The sequence below is a fragment of the Aulonocara sp. 'chitande type north' Nkhata Bay genome, linkage group LG4, assembly GCF_057382095.1.
Source record: "Aulonocara sp. 'chitande type north' Nkhata Bay isolate Kocher_YH1m ecotype deep benthic linkage group LG4, A_spYH_male_GT1.1, whole genome shotgun sequence".
NCBI classification, from domain to species: Eukaryota; Metazoa; Chordata; class Actinopteri; order Cichliformes; family Cichlidae; genus Aulonocara; species Aulonocara sp. 'chitande type north' Nkhata Bay.
This window is the reverse complement of record NC_141347.1, coordinates 11,767,715-11,785,760: the sequence shown is the minus strand read 5'-3', so window position 1 is coordinate 11,785,760 and position 18,046 is coordinate 11,767,715. Positions and strand designations below refer to the sequence as shown.

Genomic DNA, 18,046 nt, shown 5'->3' with positions numbered 1-18,046 from the left:
AACTCCTGAACCTGTTTTATGCTTTTTAGAGAGGGCACAGGGAAGGCTTGAAACACTTTTGTTAGGAGGCAATACCAAGAAGAATCCACAAGGTGGTGACATTGACCTTTATATAGAAGTTTGAAGTTTTCTGAGGTGAACTGAAAGATAATCATTTACTGCCTACCAAGCAAATAAAAGCTGCTGTTTTAAGTACACTCCAGTGTGATTTTTTTTTAATCTGAAGTGATTGTTCTTCACAGAGATGAGCTGTGGTTACTTGTAGTATGTATGTGTTCTCTTGAGATGCTTTTCTACAATGGCTTCTACCATACTGCAGATTAAAATGAATGGATATAGATATCTGTGGTGCGAGGAACAAAAGCCCAGGGTTCACGCTGGAGCAGATGAGTCCCTCAGACTCTCTCAGCAGCACACAATGGCTTTGACACGGCAGTAACTGACACTCTTGCTTAAACCGTCCATCATGGCCCGTCCTTACATCTCTCTTGTTCGCTGTTGCCTCTTGGTCTCTCTAAGCTGCCGGCGGCTCTGCCTCAGGAGCAGCTAGGCGTTTCCGAATGTGGGTGGTCCGGCCAGGGTGGGAGGGAGAGAGCAAGGCAGGGAGAAAAAGGGGGAGAGAGAGAGAGAGAGAGAGAGAGAGAGAATTAGCCCGGCTCTCATGTTTCCCAAAGAGAGAGGAGAGGGAGGGAAGGACAGGAGAAAGAGAGAGTGAGTGAGAAGCAGTGAGAGAGAGAGCAAGAGTCAAAGGGAGAGAACAAGCTCTGGGACTACATCTGTCTTCCAGATGTGGCCTCCTCTTGTCTGAAACGGGGAGGAAAAAAAGGTTTTAAAAGTACAGGAAAATTAGTGCTAAACAGTTTTTTATTGTTAGGGATTACACATACAGTACAGACTACAGCATACAGCACCAACTTCAGAACCCACTCACCAGGATATGCTTCTTTTCCCCCCTGCTTTATGAAACTGCACGCTAGACTCCTTCAAGTGAATGTATATGAAAGAACACCTGTCCAAATATTATTCAGTCTTAGTGGATACACACCACGGATAAGGCAGAGAGCGCGGAGACGGAGTTGGAAGTCTGGAGAAAAATTAATGAGAATTTTTTGGGAGTGTAATTATTATTATTTTTTTTTTGTTTTTCCAGAAGGATGTGGCGTACATAAGTATCTCAGTTCAGTAGCACTAATCAAGACCAGTTCCGTAGCTTGTGACGGCGGCCAGTATTAACTCTGGAGGATGAGACCTCACTGGGACAGAGAGGGGAGCTGATTTGTGCCTGTATGAAAAAAGCAAAAAGCCCCCAAAAAACAAGCAAAACATGTGAGGGGAATCAGCAGCGAGCCGTCATTGACTCACAGGCGGTAACTTCTCTGCTCCTCTCCCTCACGGCAAAAATGTTGCTGCGAGGGCCCTGCGGTCCCCCGTCGGATCCAGTCTGGTGGTGGTAATGGTGGTGGTGGTGGGGGAGGGCAGTCCGCTGTGAAGACACGGACGCCCGCAATATTTTTTTGTTATCATCGCGCCCCATGGCCTGGAAAAAGACAGCAAACCAAAGGAAAATAAACAAGATGACACACTCTTTCCCCTCACAGCACAAGGCCGTCCTTCTTCTTCTTCTTTTTTTACAGGAACAGCGCACGACCATTATGGCAAGTGGTTAAACATGTTTAAAATTTTATTTAGTTTTTTTTTATTTACAAATAAATATGACTGTTTGCCAGATTGTAACTGGAAGAATTTGTGGGTAAATAAAACATTCTAAATATATTTGACAAAAAAGCAAAAATAATTTAAGGTAATTTAGCTCTAATAGCTGGAAAGAAATAAAGTAGTACAGCAAAATTATAATAATATAACGTTCGGATAAAATAATCACACGAGTTCACAGAGGCTGTAAATCAGCTGAGTGCTTTTTAACCCACCAATCTTTTTCCTTTTTTTTTTTAAACAGTGTGACCTCAGGAACTATCTTTCTATCTGAGGGCTGTTTTTGTGTGCCGGCATGCAGGGCTGAGGCAGCGAGCGGTGTCCGACTGCCGGCTCGCTCTCCTCCTCCTCTCTGGGTGTGCTCGCTGTGAGCCCTCTCATCTTTTTCCCATTAGTGCTGTTTTCATGTTCCTTCCTAGCGTGAGCATGTGTGGCTGCGATTGTTTACCAAGCAGTGCTCGCCCCGTCCGACTGTGCGTCTGTGTCTGTGTGTGTCCAGCGGGGAGTATTTGACAGCGGGTCCAGACTATGATAGGAAATAATCATTAAACAAAGAAGAAGAAGAAGAAGAAAAAGTTATGTGATGCTTCATTTAATTATTTCTACATTTTAAAATGTAATTACTGCAGTGTTAGAAATTAATTTTAAAGTGTTTAAATATGAAATGTAAAATTTTAAACAGTGAGTCCAGACTTTTTATTTTTCTTATGTTAGCTTTAAAATTCACCAGATGTTTTTTGACTGATTTCTAACATTTTACATATTTTCCAAACGCTTCTTTTTTAAAAATCATTTAGTCACATTTGTATTTAAACCATTTAAGCTGTGATTTATTACTTTTTACTAACTCTTACAAACTTAGTATTTTGTAGGTAGTTACAGTGAGCCGTCTGACACTATACTCATCAGCTATGCAATCTATTATCAAAGTCTTCCCACTCGGCCCTGCCTGTGGGCACATATTTGGGGAGCTATTTTGGAGTATTACCTAAATTAATTCAAATTTAAATGGTCAGAGCAGACTTAAAACATTTCATGTGATCAGCTGTCAAAGGTGCCTAAAGTGGTTGATCATTGTCTCTCAAAAATAAGGTTTAAAAAGGATTTCTCAAAGTTTTAAACTCTCTGAGTACCATGTCTCTCTCTGTCATTACAGAGTGCTCTACTAACTGCAGTACATGAATATAGGCATTACTGAAAATCTCAAATATGGCTTATAAACATTTTTTTAAACTAGTTGAAATTTTATATCCAATAGCTACGGGATAATTTTTCCCACCAATTATTTTTTGAAATGCATGAATTAAGGCTGTGCACTTAAATATGAGAGAACCTTCATGAATGTCAATTAGTAACACTTCATACCAAAACTGCTTTGAAAACCAAAAAAGAAGAAGAAATTAAAATGGCAGAAATAACATGGAAGACAAAGATGAGCTATTAAAAAAAGAGCATGGATGTCCTTTCTCCTAAATTTGAAACACTGCTGAAAATAGAAAAGCGTCTGTGCACTATTTCCCAGATGAAGTGGAAACTCAGAAATAGAGGCAGTGCAGCTGACACGAAGCAGCTCCCATCCATGATCTGACCATAAAGGACCTCCAGCGCACAGAACAAGGTGTCAGCACAGACAGGAAGAAGAAGAAGAAGAAGAAGAAGAAGGAAAGGGAAAAAAAAACTACAACAAGAAAGAAGCCCCCCAGATGATATGAATACAAAATCACACACAGCTGCTGAGGTTAGGGCTCTGATGGACACACACACACGCATGAATGCACACCAAAGCTTCTGCACGTGTACGAGCAGCTGACTCGAGCGGGAGGACAGCTCGGCGAATCGGCCGGAACGAGAGCCACCCCTCGTCCCCTCCGGCCTGACCCGAGCCTCTTCGCCCACACCCCCCTCCAGATGTGACAGAGGAAGATGTCCTGTGCGGACAGCGACTGGAGACGGGAGAAAGAGGAAAAGGGCTGAGACTCGGATGTGCGGTCTGGTTCAGGTTTGTACGCCCCGCCGGCATCCGTCTGTTAAAAGAGAACTTCCCAATATGGTCGCCACATTTGAGTCATTTATTTTCACTCGTACAACCTTAACATACGTTCTGACACTTGGATGCCAAAAAGGCACTGGGGCTTAACTAATACCCCGTGGCAACATGTCAGAATCGGATGACGATAAATGAGTTCCAGTTTGACTCAGTTCGCTTGCCAAGGGACAGATAAACAGCTAGTAGGAGGGTAAGGTCACGGGCTCGTGTGTCTTACAGGCGTGCGGATAAGCCTACTGTTGGGACACTTCAAAGGGAATCTATGGCATGACGGGAATGGTGCAAAAAGGATGACAATCAGAATGAGAAAAGGGGTGAAGTGAGCTATTAAAGCGCACTGCAGGAGGCCACGTTTGCAGGAGGATGAGCTTTAGGGAGCGAAACATCGCGGGATGAAAGAAGCAGAAAAGCCTGAGCTCTGCTGGTGTGACAGCTCTGAGGAGTTAGCGGCCTCACGCTGCACCTCCTGCAGCAGATGGGCTTTGAGGATTGCAGGAGGGGTTGGAGGGGGGCTTCAGTCAGAGAAGAAGACAACTCACTACGCGGAGCTGCGGTGCGGGTGTTAGATGGCCCCTGAGCGTCACCATAATTGATGGATAGTGTGGTCCACATTAAGTGACATGCGCCGTTGGCTGTAAGTGGGTGCGATGATTGGGGGCCTTTTTGAAGCTGGGGCCGCGAGCTGTGTTTGAACCGTCAACAGAGACCCCTATTCTCTGTAAAGGACACCAGCCTGTGGTTTGGTCGCAGCCTCGGCACAGGCCAAGCACACACACACACACACACATTATCCTTCAGTAGTATTATTGGGTTCTGGGGGAGGTGACTGTATTATTCCTGCTGCAACACTGACTTAATTCAAGGCAGATCTGACCCCGGCTCGTTCTCCTCCACTTCTGCTCTATTGGATCAAGTCTTAATCCTCCCTCCACCACATGAATGGGAGACGCAAAGAGGAGCTGCACTCGCTCCTGCCACGTACATCAAATGTCACTCAGGTCCATATGCTGTCATGCAGCTTATGATGGGTATCGGCGTGTCATATGAAAGCTAGAGGAGCTTAATGGAGGCCTAGAAAGACCAGAGCTGGAGACAGATACTCTGGGAGATTGGAGCCACAGCTCGCATTGATACAATGCGTCGTCCAAACCTGGATTTGATCTTCTGTGGCCTCGGTTGGTTTTTTTTGTAGGTTTTTTGTTGGGTTTTTTTTGCAGATGCATACACATCCTCCGCCAGGAAAAAGCCAGGGGAGCTGGCCCGTGATACCACTTCAGAGTTGAGGCGCACAAAACAATCTCTAAATAGGAGCGTCTCAGGAGGCACTTTACAGTAAGCTATGACTAACAAACCCAAAGCACCTCAAAACAACGCTGGGAAAGATCCAGCTTCCGTCGAGGCAACACGAGCTCCCGCTTCTCAGCCAAACACATAATAACTCCTGCTCCAGGGCCCGTTTATTGTCATATCTTTTCAAAGTGACGCCAAACCCAAAACACACTCCACTCACACACGGCCTTGAGCTAACAAGGGATGTAGGCGAGGCTTTTTAGGGCTTTTCCAGCGACTGAGCTCACCAGACAGCCGATTGCGGGGGTCGACGGGTTTTTTGGTGCGTGTAGCGGTCCAGCTCTCACGCAGGGGAGACGCAGAGGCCCTCAGGGCGGTGGGCGCCCCCGGAGCAGACGTGCCCTTCAATCTCCATCTGAAATGAGAGACAGGCCATTGGTGCGCAGGGATGGGCCTCTGATTTGTTCTGTGGTCCCTTTGAAACCATGCATCCTGCAGAAGAGAGGAGGGAGAGAAACAGGGAGTAAACATGACAGGCAGGATGAAGGGAAAAGTAAGATTAAGATGTGCAGCTGCAGTGGCTTTACTTCAGCCCAGAGAGGGCAGTGGAATCAATGTGGAAATGATAAGACAGCGAGGAAAAAACTGGGGATACCCCGCACGCACTAACTTTGGTTCTGTGTCTTTTCAACACAAAAAAGTAACATGATCTGTCAAAGGGAAAGAATACGAGCGGCTATTTTAAAATCAAGGATTTCAACGTCAAATAACAAATCGATCGTGTTTCTGAACGCTACAAAGGAACTAATTCAATGTCAGATGAACAGTGATCAAAGAAAATGCAGAGTCCCTCCCGTACCATACACATATACAAATGTGTTTTAGTTTGTGCATGGTTTGTGCTCAGTCATAGATCGACGTGGTGTGGTGGGGGGGCAAATCGTGAGAGAAACAGACAGATTGTGGTGGCTTTGATGTGCGCTCAGAGCTCAGTCAACAGAATACATGCTAGGTGGAAAGAACAAAAAAAAGCAGTATCATAGGACAACTGTCTCTCTGCAAACCACTACAGTGGGACGAGTGCGCGTGTGTCTTTCTGGCCTGCGCACACTCAGTCATGTGCGCAGGCTATCAAGTTGTCGATCAAGAGAAGCGATGAAGCAGAGAGAAACGTTTTCTCTCACATCCTCAAGGAGGGCAGACGACTGACACACACTTAAAGGGAAACAAAACAGCCCCCACCACATCTAAATCCTGTTGTATTCTCTTCTCCTCAGAGGAAACTCGTGTGATCAGATCTCCGCCACCAATATGTTCCCCATATGTCTAAATCCAGCCGCCATTTCTTCCCCCTTTTTTTCAAGAAATTTGGTTTTCGGGGTTTATGTGTGTTTATCTGCACTGTGCATCGTTCGTATTAAGGGGGTCTTTGTCTGTCCTTTTGTGAAAGCTGACAGCTCGTCACTTAGCACTGAATTGATGCGTTGCTTTCACATAAGCACGCACGCACAAAGACACACAGCAGTGTTAGAAAAACAGGCATAAATCTCTAGTTCAGAGCCCGTGTTACCCCCTTTTTTTTTCAGCAGAAAAACCTGAGTGCTCCTTTCCGACCGCAAGCTACCTTACTCTAATGGGCTCATTTAGACAAATTTATTTTGCCCCATTTCACTCTGTTATATATATTGTTAAATAGACTGGCATTTATGTAGAGCTCTTCTGCTATTTCTGGGCTTTCAAAATGTTTTTACACTACAAGCCAAATTCATTCAAATTCAGTCATATTTTCATGCAATTCAAATGTAGCAAATGTTTCAAATGTATCGACTCTCTGAATATTTTAATCAATATCTATTACATACTTTGTATTTTTTCCAAATTAGTTGAGATACTCAGAATGTGTAGAAAAGACAGATGAAAGTGAAGCTAATGTGGAAGTCTCTTAAACCTGCATTGTTGCTAGTGGTCAGTAGGGGGCGACTCCTCTGGTGGCAGATTGTGTAGAAAACTATTAGAAAATTAAATTTTCACCTTATTTATGGCCCTTCTAAATTAATTTGTAGTCTTAAGCAATAATTACAAGTTTCAGTGACTATGAATTTCATTTTATCAATTATGGTTCCATTCAGAGTAAAATAAATAATAAAACAGAGGATTCTTTAAGTTTTGGCTACTTTTTGATTGACAGCTCACTTCAGTATGAGGGATTGTTTCTTTACTTTTTCTCAGGCAGATCCACCCCCTGAAAAAAAAATGAAATGAAATAAGATAGTCACAGACAAACTGCTCATCTCGAGTCCACAAACACACAGTTGGCGTCACCTTTCATATACAGTTCATGGACCTCACTTAACTACCTTCTTGTGGGACAGCGCCAGTGCCCTTGGGTGGGAATCTCTGGCATAGGCCCGGATTTGACTTGTGGCTTAGCAGTGCAAACAGATCGTGCCGATATGAAGCCCATCAAGCAAAGTCAGTGTTTTTTCAATCTAAATTCCAAGATTACTTCACTTTTAAGCACAATGCCAGACCCCAGTCACAGCCAACATCTGAATACACCATCACTCACTGAAATATTACAGACATCAGAAACTCACTCGCAGCATGGATTTAACAAAAAAAAAAGGGATTGTAATCACACGGCCCATCTCATAATTAACGGATGCTATGACTCAACTTGGTCACAGCATGGTAATTACCTCAGGAGGCTGTCATATTTATTTAACTAGGAAGCTAAGACTGCTGAAGTCCAGCCATGTCATATGTTAGATCGTGTCAGATTGAAACCATGACACATTAAGCTGATTTTCCCCCCTCCTTCCTCTCGCTCTGTTGCACCAGGGTGGTCCTCACTCTGGCTCCGGCCTCGTTAGTGTGTGTGTGTGGTGTGTTTTCAAGACTGTCACAACAACATGACCCCCAGAACATTTCAAACATACACACACTAATTCTGCTCAGACACGGGCATCTTGCGTTTCCAAATCTGCACACATGCACGCACACACCACAAAACCTCTGTCCTGGCTGCAGGGATAGAAACAACAATGCTGCCTTTGACACTGACCCTAACCTCCAGTCCATCCCTCCACCCCCCCAAAGCCCTCATCGCCCTCCCACGTCCCCCAGGCCTAGCGCTGGCCACAGGGCCGAAAATGCGATTCAGGTGCAGGACTCTGCTGTTTCCAATTAGTGGGGTATAAATTAGAATCACTCTCCCCTGTCCTCTATCCAAACATTGCTGTCTCTTCATCCTTGTCGACCCTACACACTTAACTCTGCCTCTGACCTCCCGCCTGTATCACTCTGAGACATAAATTCACTTCCTTTATGGCTCTTGTCGGCAACCTCTGGACTCCTCTAACTCATGCTCAACGCTGTTAATGTGCAGTGCATTTGGTATAAAACCCTCCATTTTCAGTCAATGAGAGTATAAATCCCGAGCCATATATCTGACTTTGAAAGGAATATAACTTCTGGTTTTACTGTACTGTCTGGTTACTGTAACTGAGATATTTCACAGAAGACAAGGACATGCCCTGACATATGCACTCCACATTGCAGCAAGGCACGCTCTGATAAGGTTACAGAGAGATTCAGTTAACTTGTGAGAGGAAATGTAGACTTATTCCTCGACTTATTAGACAGTGTGTTTGCGAGCTTTTTCCTCCACAGGTCAGTCTGTTAAACTGAGTGTTATTTTTCCAGGGCAGAGAGATCAGCTGCAGTGTAGCCAAGTAGGACCTGAGGTCACTCTGGTACTGAGAGTTCACATCTGTTCAAATAAATCCTCCACTGTGCCATCAGCAGTAAAAACACACACATGCAAGCTGCAGCAGAATGTAACTAAGCACATTTAGAAGAAGAAATCTCAGGCATACAAGCACATTTTGGTTAATATATTTGTTCACATATTTGCTTGGTGGCTTTGGACAGTGGAAATGTGATTTTATGCTAGGCTACTTGTTGTCCACAACAGTGTGTAATTGAGAGGTTTAGTAAAACTTATTCTGAACAAACTTTCAGTCCCACAAAAATATTTTTTGGACTATATAGTTTAAAACATATGCATAATGCTGATTTATATGATCAGCAGAACACAAGAAAACAGGTCAGCAAGTCAACAGGGAATACACTGTTAGCTAAGAGTAGCCTAATGGATAAACGGTAATAGCTAGCTAAAAATTAAGAGAGGATGAGAGAAAATGTTACATATTGCAAAAGCATGAAATTAATAAAACTTCAGAATATAAAACTTAAGAGACTGATATCAAGTAAACAGGGGAACTGCTGAAAGTGTTCAGCTAAGCTAAGTTAAAACTGTTAGCTATTAGCAATAGCTAAATAGCTGACATTAGCACATAAAAAGGTAATGGCTAAAAGTAACAGATAAACTACTGAAACAGCTAATATTACTGGATTTTGGTGTAAATGTGAACAATTAATAAAAGAGCTGAAAGAAAAACAGGATAGGTAAATGAGCTCGGAGGTAAATAAAACAGTAACATACCAATTATTATGCCAAATACTGCATTAGTACTCATAATCCAATAGGACAGTGTGTCCATCACTTATAACAATTCATCATAAGGTTGATATTTTAACCATTTCTTGCTAATAATACTAAATAAAAAATATATTTTTCTATCCAGAACTGTCACAAGTAACAAATCCCAGCACTGCATACACGTGGAATACACACGCTAACACTTTGGCACACGCTTTCTCTCAAAGTACACGACACCAAGAAAAAATAAAGAAAAATAACAAGCAAGCACCATGATAATATTTCATCATTCACTTTTTTTTTACATTCCTGACTTTGGCACCTGTCATGTGTGTGGTTTTTATTTTTTATTTTTACAAGCTCAGGCTGCTGTTACAGAGAACACAGCACGCAGGAGCGAGGAAAATTTACAGAGCGTGTCCTCTCCGGGCCGTGCAGTGTTCACGGGGATCAAATGCTCCCAAGGTGTGGAGTGTGTGTGTGTCTATATAACTCTACATTTCTCTCCACTGCCACTATACCAGCACCAGAGCTGCTGCCCCCGCCTTTTACAGAGCCCAGGACCTCAGTGTGCCCTCTGAGTTTTCTCTTTATGAGCTCTAGTTCATCCTTCGACTTGCAGAGAAAACAAGAGCTGCACAGGCTTTTATAGGACTCCTGGGGAATACACAAAGAAAAAATAAATAAATAAAAGAGCAAAGTTTTTAGCAGGCAGTTAGAGGCTTCTGCACTGTGAAGGATGACTGATAGAAGAGGCTGAAGTGTTGGGTGAAGGATTAAACACAATGTTACCCCCATTTACCGCAGCCTCTGACCTTCAGCTGGCCAGATGATGATAGAAAAATGCTCCAAAGAGACAAAGCGAACCAGATGAAGATGAAGAGAAATAAAAGGCAGCCACAAGAAGGGTGTGAACTTTCCCCCACCAACACAAGCTCACTTTTGTGGGCTCCCTCCTCCACGGGGAGTACCCAAGATAAACAAGCCTGTTCCTCTAACACCTTTCACCTCTCCTCCTGACCTCAGTTCATCCCACCTTTTTCACTCATCTCTGGAAAACGTTCTCCCCTCCACTCCTCTTTGTTACTTCCTTTCTCCCCGTCCGTCCAGATGTTTGGCCCAGTGGCAGCAGCAGCAGCAGCAGCAGTGAGAGCGAGGACCCGGGGCTACGCGGTGGGGATCTCCAGCAAGGATTGGAATGCTGACCCTCTATCCATCTCCATCAGTGGAGACGGATTTGTTTGACTTGAGATGTGATTGTGTTTTCTCTTCCCCACACCTGCCGCTTCCTCTGAACCATGCTCCCACCCACTCACCCACCCATTCTTCCTTGGACCCTCGCGATCAATTGCTTTAACTTGGCAAAACACTCGTCCAGCTGCTACTGCTTTTCCACATCTTTTATATTTTCTCTTACGCGGCCGGCCTGCCAAGTAAGAGTTGCAGTCGCATCACAGCAAGTTGGCGTTTTGACAGATATTTGAATCCAATGAAGTCATGAACTGGAGCGGTCCACTGACAGTTCCTGTCTCTTTCTTCTGTTTGTTGTCACATGTGCTTTGATTGACTGTAGTGAAAGCAGGCCTCTGGGGGAGTAGTTTCATTATCAGAGGCTGCTCATGTGGGATCTGCATAAAATAATAAACCTCCTCTGTCTTGTGATGGTGTTCTCTTCCCACCCGGAGCTGAGCAGGCATTGTGACTTTCAACAAACTGTGGTTTCTTGCAGATCAAACATTCCTCTTGTTTTTGAATTTATCATGCGGCAAACCCGCCCTCATTAGTCAATGGCACTCAGCAAGTTGTAGCGTTTAATTCCGCGGGGCCGCCCAAACTTATCACCCTTCATTTCAACATGGTGGGCTGCCCTGTTGCTGAAACCCTCTCAAGCGGTTCCAGACATCTGACAACAGCCACATTTATTTATTGACTTCATTTCGCTTACAGGGCAGCCTTTACAGCTCCCTTGAGTGATACAGAGTTAATGTAGAACTGTTCATTGCTCGTGAGTGTTTTTTCACTCCTCCTCCTCTACCGCCACCTCCTCTCCTTCCTTTTTAAACTGTTCTTAAGTGTTTAAACACGCGGGTAATGACGTGCTGTTGTGGAAGTGAAAAACCATGTGGGATAAAAAAAGAAAAACATCCATGTGGGCTTTTTCCCCCAAGGAGAGCGCGAACCACCGAGGACGGGATGAGAGCGAGGAAGGCCCTGTTAATCAAAATGAATGAGCACCTCTCAGGGCGCTTGTGTCGACGAGGCCGTGGAAGAGCTCTCAGCCCCCTTCGCTCTGGGAAAGTAGAGCACTGGGTGTAAAGAGAGATCCAGACACTGTGACCAACACAGCTAGTGGCCAACCAAACTCGTACTTCCTGTTTGCATGACCTTCCAGCGTCATGTAGACAGTAGGTCAGAATAAAAAAATATATTTTATTTATTTATTCTTTTAGAGTTGTTAAGCAGTTTAGACAAATCTGGATATTTTTCCCCCAGCTGTTTATTTTAATACTTGCATCTTTTTCAGCCATATACTACTTTTAGCTTTTTCTTCATTTATCTGCTTTCAGCTTTAAAATTGAACAACTTGGAGATAAAAGCTATTTTATGTTATTATTTTTAGCTAGCTGTCTCAAAATCTTTGTTAGCTTATCAATACCTTTACCAAAACAATTTTTTCAAATCATAACTTCTATTTATTTTTTTTTAATTATCAAAGCTGCTCATTTGCAGAAATGCGACTATAGCATCTTCTGATATTGAAAAGTACCATTGATCCAAATGAAATATTGATAAAGCCGGCCACTTAATTCACTTAATTAGTTTACTGGTTACAAATGTCAGTGCTTTGCAATAACTGGATTCCAAAAGTGTTGGTACTGTGCTGATGGAATCAAATCAAATCAAATAAATCATCACAGTCCCTGTTGCTTTTACAAACAATAGATGTCAACATTAGCTTAGCAAAGCAATTTTAAACAGAGGGGAAAATATGTTTGCTTTATCCAATAGTAACAAAAGTCAGCTCACCAAATATTACATATGGTGTTCCTTAAGTGAATGTAAAAACATTTAAAACACAAACTGGGGATTTAGTTTACTGTTTGCAGTCGTTACCTTAAGCTAAGTTAGCTAGCTGCTGGTGATAGCTTTAGCTTGGACAAATGAGAATGGTGCATTTCGTTTACCCAAGAACAAAAATGTTAACAAACATACTAGCAAACATGCCAAAATTTTATAAAAGAAAGACAATTATTGAGTCAAATAACTATTTAAATGTCTAATTATAACAGGAAACTATTTATGTTGGCTTGTCTTCGGCTGACTGAAGAGAAGTCAACTTGGAGGAAGCTCGTCAGAGTTTAATAACCTAAGACTGCCAAATATTAAAAATGATTTTGAGTTAATTAAGTACATCTTGGTAAGACGAGCCACAGCTGCAGAGAGCTTGGATAGCAATGAAGAAAATTGTTGTTACTGAGAAAATAAAAGTGGCTTGATCACAGGTCCTTGAGGTGCTCCAAACTGAACTGCTTCCTGCTGACCATCATACAGAGCTAAACCAGAATACGGCTCGTCATTAAATTGCCATTAGTAAGAAGCAACCATTTCTGCTTTCATAGATAGCATTTTTGCAGCAGAGAATCAGCTGTAGCTGTTTTTAATCGAAAGGAATTTAAGACAAGATAAAATAAACACAAGTGAAGTACGAGCTACAGTTTTTTAGCCAAGATAGTACGACAAAAAAATATGAGCAAAAAGGAAATCGCATTAACTTGGAATAAAAGAGGAGACATTAAAGTCGTCATTTCATTAAAAGAGCCATAATTATTGGTGGCTACAGCTTACATAACCCTACAGTTATTATTGCATAGCAGCCTTCAGCCTTTTGAGGATTATCATGTTTTTGCTGTTTTTCCCTTTTTAGCTGATTGAATTTAGGCCCTCTCTGTCTCCTCTCCCTACTGTTGCTCCTACCGCGTTTCACAGAACGCCTTCAACTCAGCAGCTTTTTCAAATTTGGGGCTTGCAACACTCAGCCAAAAGCCGCAAATTACCCCCCTCTAGCAGCAGCGAATTAGGAACAATTTTGTGTTAGCTATAAAAAAGCGAGGGAGAGAGAGAGAAGTGAGGGGAAAATATAGCTTACACCAGGGACCACCAACAGAGGCAACATGGGATGAGCGGCTCGTCGGCCGACAGTTTGGGTGGCAGGGCGGTGCTAGAAAGCAGCCTCAGTGATCTTCAGAGCAATCAATCCTATCATATCACATCTACATAGTACGGCACAACATCCATTACCAAACACAAAGGCCTGAATTAGTGGATTTATGTTGCTGTTACAGGATGTTTGCAGGCCTGTGAATTGGCTTTACAGTTCCCTGAGCACACAGAGACCTGCAGCAATGACACTGACAGCCTCACAGCACCTTACGGCACCTTACAGCCTTATTCACTCCAGGGACACCGAAGGGGAAAGGATCCATATGAGGTGACAATTCACCGCCTGGAATTTTCATTCTCCCTTTCGAAGAGGGTGGGATTTTTGATTTCCCTCCACTATGCGGTTGGTCCTCAACTCAGGGCATTAATGTAAAAAGGGGGTCTTTTTCTTGTTTCTTACAAAGCGTGAGGTTTGGCATGCCCACTTAATCTGCTTCCCTTGAGCCAATCCATGTTTTTCCCATTCTGGCACCCTTTTCTACTCCCTTTTAAAATCCATTTCCAAGTTGTAATATGCCACTGCAGACGTTATTGAAGGGAGGAAAAACCAAATGTAATGGGGGAGAGCGGTATAGAGAAAAAGAGCAGACGGAGAGGGAGAAAGAGAGGTTTCCAACTATTAACTGGCTAGCGTACCCTGCTCTTCATAGCGATGCCTGGTGTGGAAGGCAGACCACTTTGTCTTCCACGGAGATCAGACGGAGCGGGCGGGCTGCAGCCAGGTTGGGGTTACTGACTCTCATTAGGTTTACACCGACCACCGGGACTCTGACTGCGCGACTGTAACATGAGCCTGCATGGTTATAACCTGACCCCTCTCTGACACACCTTAGCCCTGATGTTAATTGTGCTTCCTGCTCCCTTTTTTTGATTAAATGACACCGAGTCTTTAAGTCTTTGTTTGTACGGCTAATGGCTCTCATTTAGTGCAGTAAGTGGTTCAGGGGCTGTTGTGGGTGACATCACACTGATCTGAGGCCTGTAAAGGGTGAGCGTTTCTCGTGGTAAGCTGACTTCTACCTGCAGCGCATACCTCACACGCTGACGCCAAGCCGGCACGTGTTGCTTCAGACACACACCAAAAAAAAAAAAACATTGGAGAGGGTAATGCCAAGCTGCATGGGCAGGGCAAGGGCATGAGGCCGCCAGCTGGGGAACAGAAGGGCACCAGGAAGGTTGAGAGCAGCACAGGAGGGAGCAAGGCCAAGACCGAGTGCCACCCAGTGAAGCACAGATCGAGTGCTTTGCAGATTTTTTTGGTTTTTTTGAGAACAGATGTGGTAAAAAAGAAAAAGAACGATCTATGTACTGTATAATCCTGAACGCAACTGTGGATTTTCTCAAGATGCCTAATGGGGCAGTGCATTTCCTCCAGATTTTGGCTGACGGAGACAAGCCGAGGTCTGAGGGTAGGAAGAGAATATCTCAGAGGTTTAACATACTTTGGTTTATTTGGAAGTTATTAAACTACAGCGTCCGAGTTTAGCAAGTAACCTAAAGTATTTGAATAAGTCTGTGCTTCAAGGGATCGTTCACTTGCTGTTTGTTTTTCTACCTCTGTGTTTCTCCATCCTTTCCTCTTCTCATTCTGATTTTTATTGTCCCGCCACCCCCCTCGACTCACCCACCCCCAGCTGTAGATCTTTTACTCTTTATTTTCTCCCACTCCCTGTGAGCGCGTGGCTGAGGTGTGAGATCATTCTCCTTCTGGGTGGCTTTCCTGCTATATGTCACTGTCATCTGTTGGCACTGAGGCTCGAGGGGGGGTCCCTTTTCCAAAAACACACCGCACTCCGCTTCACCACCCTGAGCATAATAAATTCTTGGGCACGAGACTGGAGAGGGGTGTACCAGCGGAGCAGTGCGTTTTACTGGGCTTGGCTGGGTAACACAAAGACCGGTGAAAGAGAGAGAGAGAGAAAAGGCAGCAAAAGAAGGGTGGAAGATTTATAATTGAATAACTCCCTGAAGCAGGGCAGCGGGGATTGGCCCTGCCAGGAAAAGCAAACGCCAAGGAGCGAGCAAGGCCCGTGGAAGTCAGCCATTAAAGTGAGAGGAGAGAAAACCTCAGCTGTGATCCGCTTCAGCAGAAAGGTGTGAGATTTACTAATGATAACTGAAAAACCACAGCACCTAGTAGCCATTCTGTTCACCCCACTCTGAATCTGCACGAAAGAAAAAAACAAAACTCAAAACACCCCAGTGAAATAACACAAATCACTGACCACTTTATCTGCAACAGTGGATCTACCCGACGCAGAGTTTACATGGCTACGGGGGTAACATTTCCCAAATTAGGTCAATTTGAGCTCATATTTACACTAAAACAAGCGACCCTTGGAAAGAACTCGCACAAGATGAAGGGCATGTTTTGATCCGGCGATCTGACAGAAATATGAAATATAACACTAACGTCGGTTCAACGTGTTCATCCATAGTGAAATTAACCCACTGCAGCCCAAATTCGGACACTTTCTTAACCCACGACTCGTAGGCAGCCTCTTAATAAAGACGCTTATTAAAAGAAACAGCACAGTGTAGGGCAAGAAAAATATTCAAGGGGAATTTATTTCAAATTACGCATTTCAAACAACACAGTCGCATTGTTTTTCCTGTCCTGGCTGAACTCGCAGGGGCTGTCCCAGAATGCACCGCTCACCCCGCTTTCGCTGTGTGGAAGGAGAAGAAGCGAAGGCAGCGAGGCGGGGTGCTCCGCCAATGAGTTTATCTTGCCTGTTTGGCTTGGCGTTTGAGAGCGGAGAACGAAAGCAGGGTACGGCCATGCTGTCAGGCATGAATGGAGTTCTGACCGAATCGACTCACTTTTCCCAGAGAAGCGAGCTCCGCATCAGATACGAGCCGAGATAGCTCCCGACTGGTCATCGGCGTGGAACTGAGCGGAAACTCCTCCGCAGCTGGTGCGACAAGGCACGCAACCGCTGACACGCTGTCACATAGCTGCACATCCACTTATGTGATGAATCATCTTAATATGACACTGATTTAAGTTCTCTGTGGTCCCGTTTAGGGTGCGAAACTCAATCCCCTTGTTTCATAACTCAGAATGACTTTGCAGATTGTATTTAACTCTGAGGTGACCTTGTAAAAAGACAGAAAAGAGAGAGAGAAAGGTCTGGCTGAAAGTGGGAAAATCTTGCTGTTAATGATTGAAAAAAAAGAGGTATTACTCGTAGCACGAGTGAAGACTTAATAAAACATGTCACACTTAATGACGCACAAAGGGGAAAAAAGGAGAGTAAAAAAGACTTTAAGCACTGCACTGGCAACTTTTACCTCCCTCAGTATGGAAAACCGATGTGTGTGCACATGAGTATGAGCCCGGGGTGTCTGAATTGCTTATTTTATCAGGTGCACTGGTGCTCTGCCTCCAAAAAAAAAAAAAGAAAAAAGAAAGTAAAAGACCCTGACTCTTTCTTCCTGGCTGCCAATCAGTCTCTGTGACAGCGTTTGTCTGCTTCACTTTTCTGTTTGGCTCCCCACCAGCAGAACAAGCTTGTTATAAGAAAATGATTTCATGGGGTTATTAGCGTTTCTGTGCCTTAGTCATACCTACAGGAAAAGAACGAGTGTGCGCACACATTCGGGCAGTAAATAAATAAAACTAGAGTAAGAGTAAAAAGGTTTGCACATCCACCCTGGAGCCTGAAGAAGATCCTTTTATGAATGAAGCGCTCCCTTTACAAAAACAGTGTAAGCATTCAATTATTATGCTGGAGCTACTTATGGTTCAGACTACATTTTAGTTCCCTTATCCTTGTAGTCATATAACAATAGAGTTCAGTGAACATACTAAGCATGCGTGTGGCTGTTTATAAGCTGCATCAGTACCTTCTGTGCGAAACAAAAGTGCATAATAAAGACCCTGTGTTAGCACTTTTGAAGAGTCACCACACTCTAGTAGAGCACAGCACTATTAGAAGCAAAGCACAGATGCTGACTAAAAGTATATATGTGCAGCTGCACGTTTAGCTTTCCAATCAGATAAGTTCTAATAGCAAAAGAGGGCCCCGGTGCATGATAGGAATCTTATGACGGATTAGCTGAACCACAGCTCTTGCCACACTGTTTAAGATTAGCACCAGAAATATTAGACATTTGGTTATAAGAGGAAAAAAAGACAGAAAGAAAAAGCAAAAAACAAATCCTCAGTACAGATTGAATTAAATCTGATCATCCCAAAATGGTAAGACATTTCCTGAATGGAGTGCAGAGAAAGAGGAAGACATGCAGCGCAAGCATGTGCTCTTCCT

The 18,046-nt window shown here is 43.7% G+C and overlaps 1 protein-coding gene across 7 annotated transcripts in view; it reads right to left on the bottom strand.

Moving 5' to 3' along the window:
- Positions 1-18,046, bottom strand: part of LOC147332027 (uncharacterized) — a 61,335-nt gene that overhangs the window by 3,149 nt on the left and 40,140 nt on the right. For 5 of the 7 annotated variants that reach the window (XR_015128758.1, XR_015128762.1, XR_015128757.1 and 2 more), the window contains 2 exons: positions 5,338-5,542; positions 482-1,537 (listed from right to left, as the gene is read on the bottom strand). Coding sequence is in view for 1 of the 7 variants with exons in the window: in XM_086288428.1 (XP_086144554.1) it covers positions 1,521-1,537; positions 2,162-2,239; positions 5,338-5,542 (300 nt within the window). In the remaining 6 variants the exon portion in view is untranslated. Of the gene's footprint in view, positions 1-481; positions 1,538-2,161; positions 2,240-5,337; positions 5,543-9,557; positions 9,760-18,046 lie in introns of those variants that run through there. The other 2 variants (XR_015128760.1, XM_086288428.1) reach the window with 2 other exon arrangements.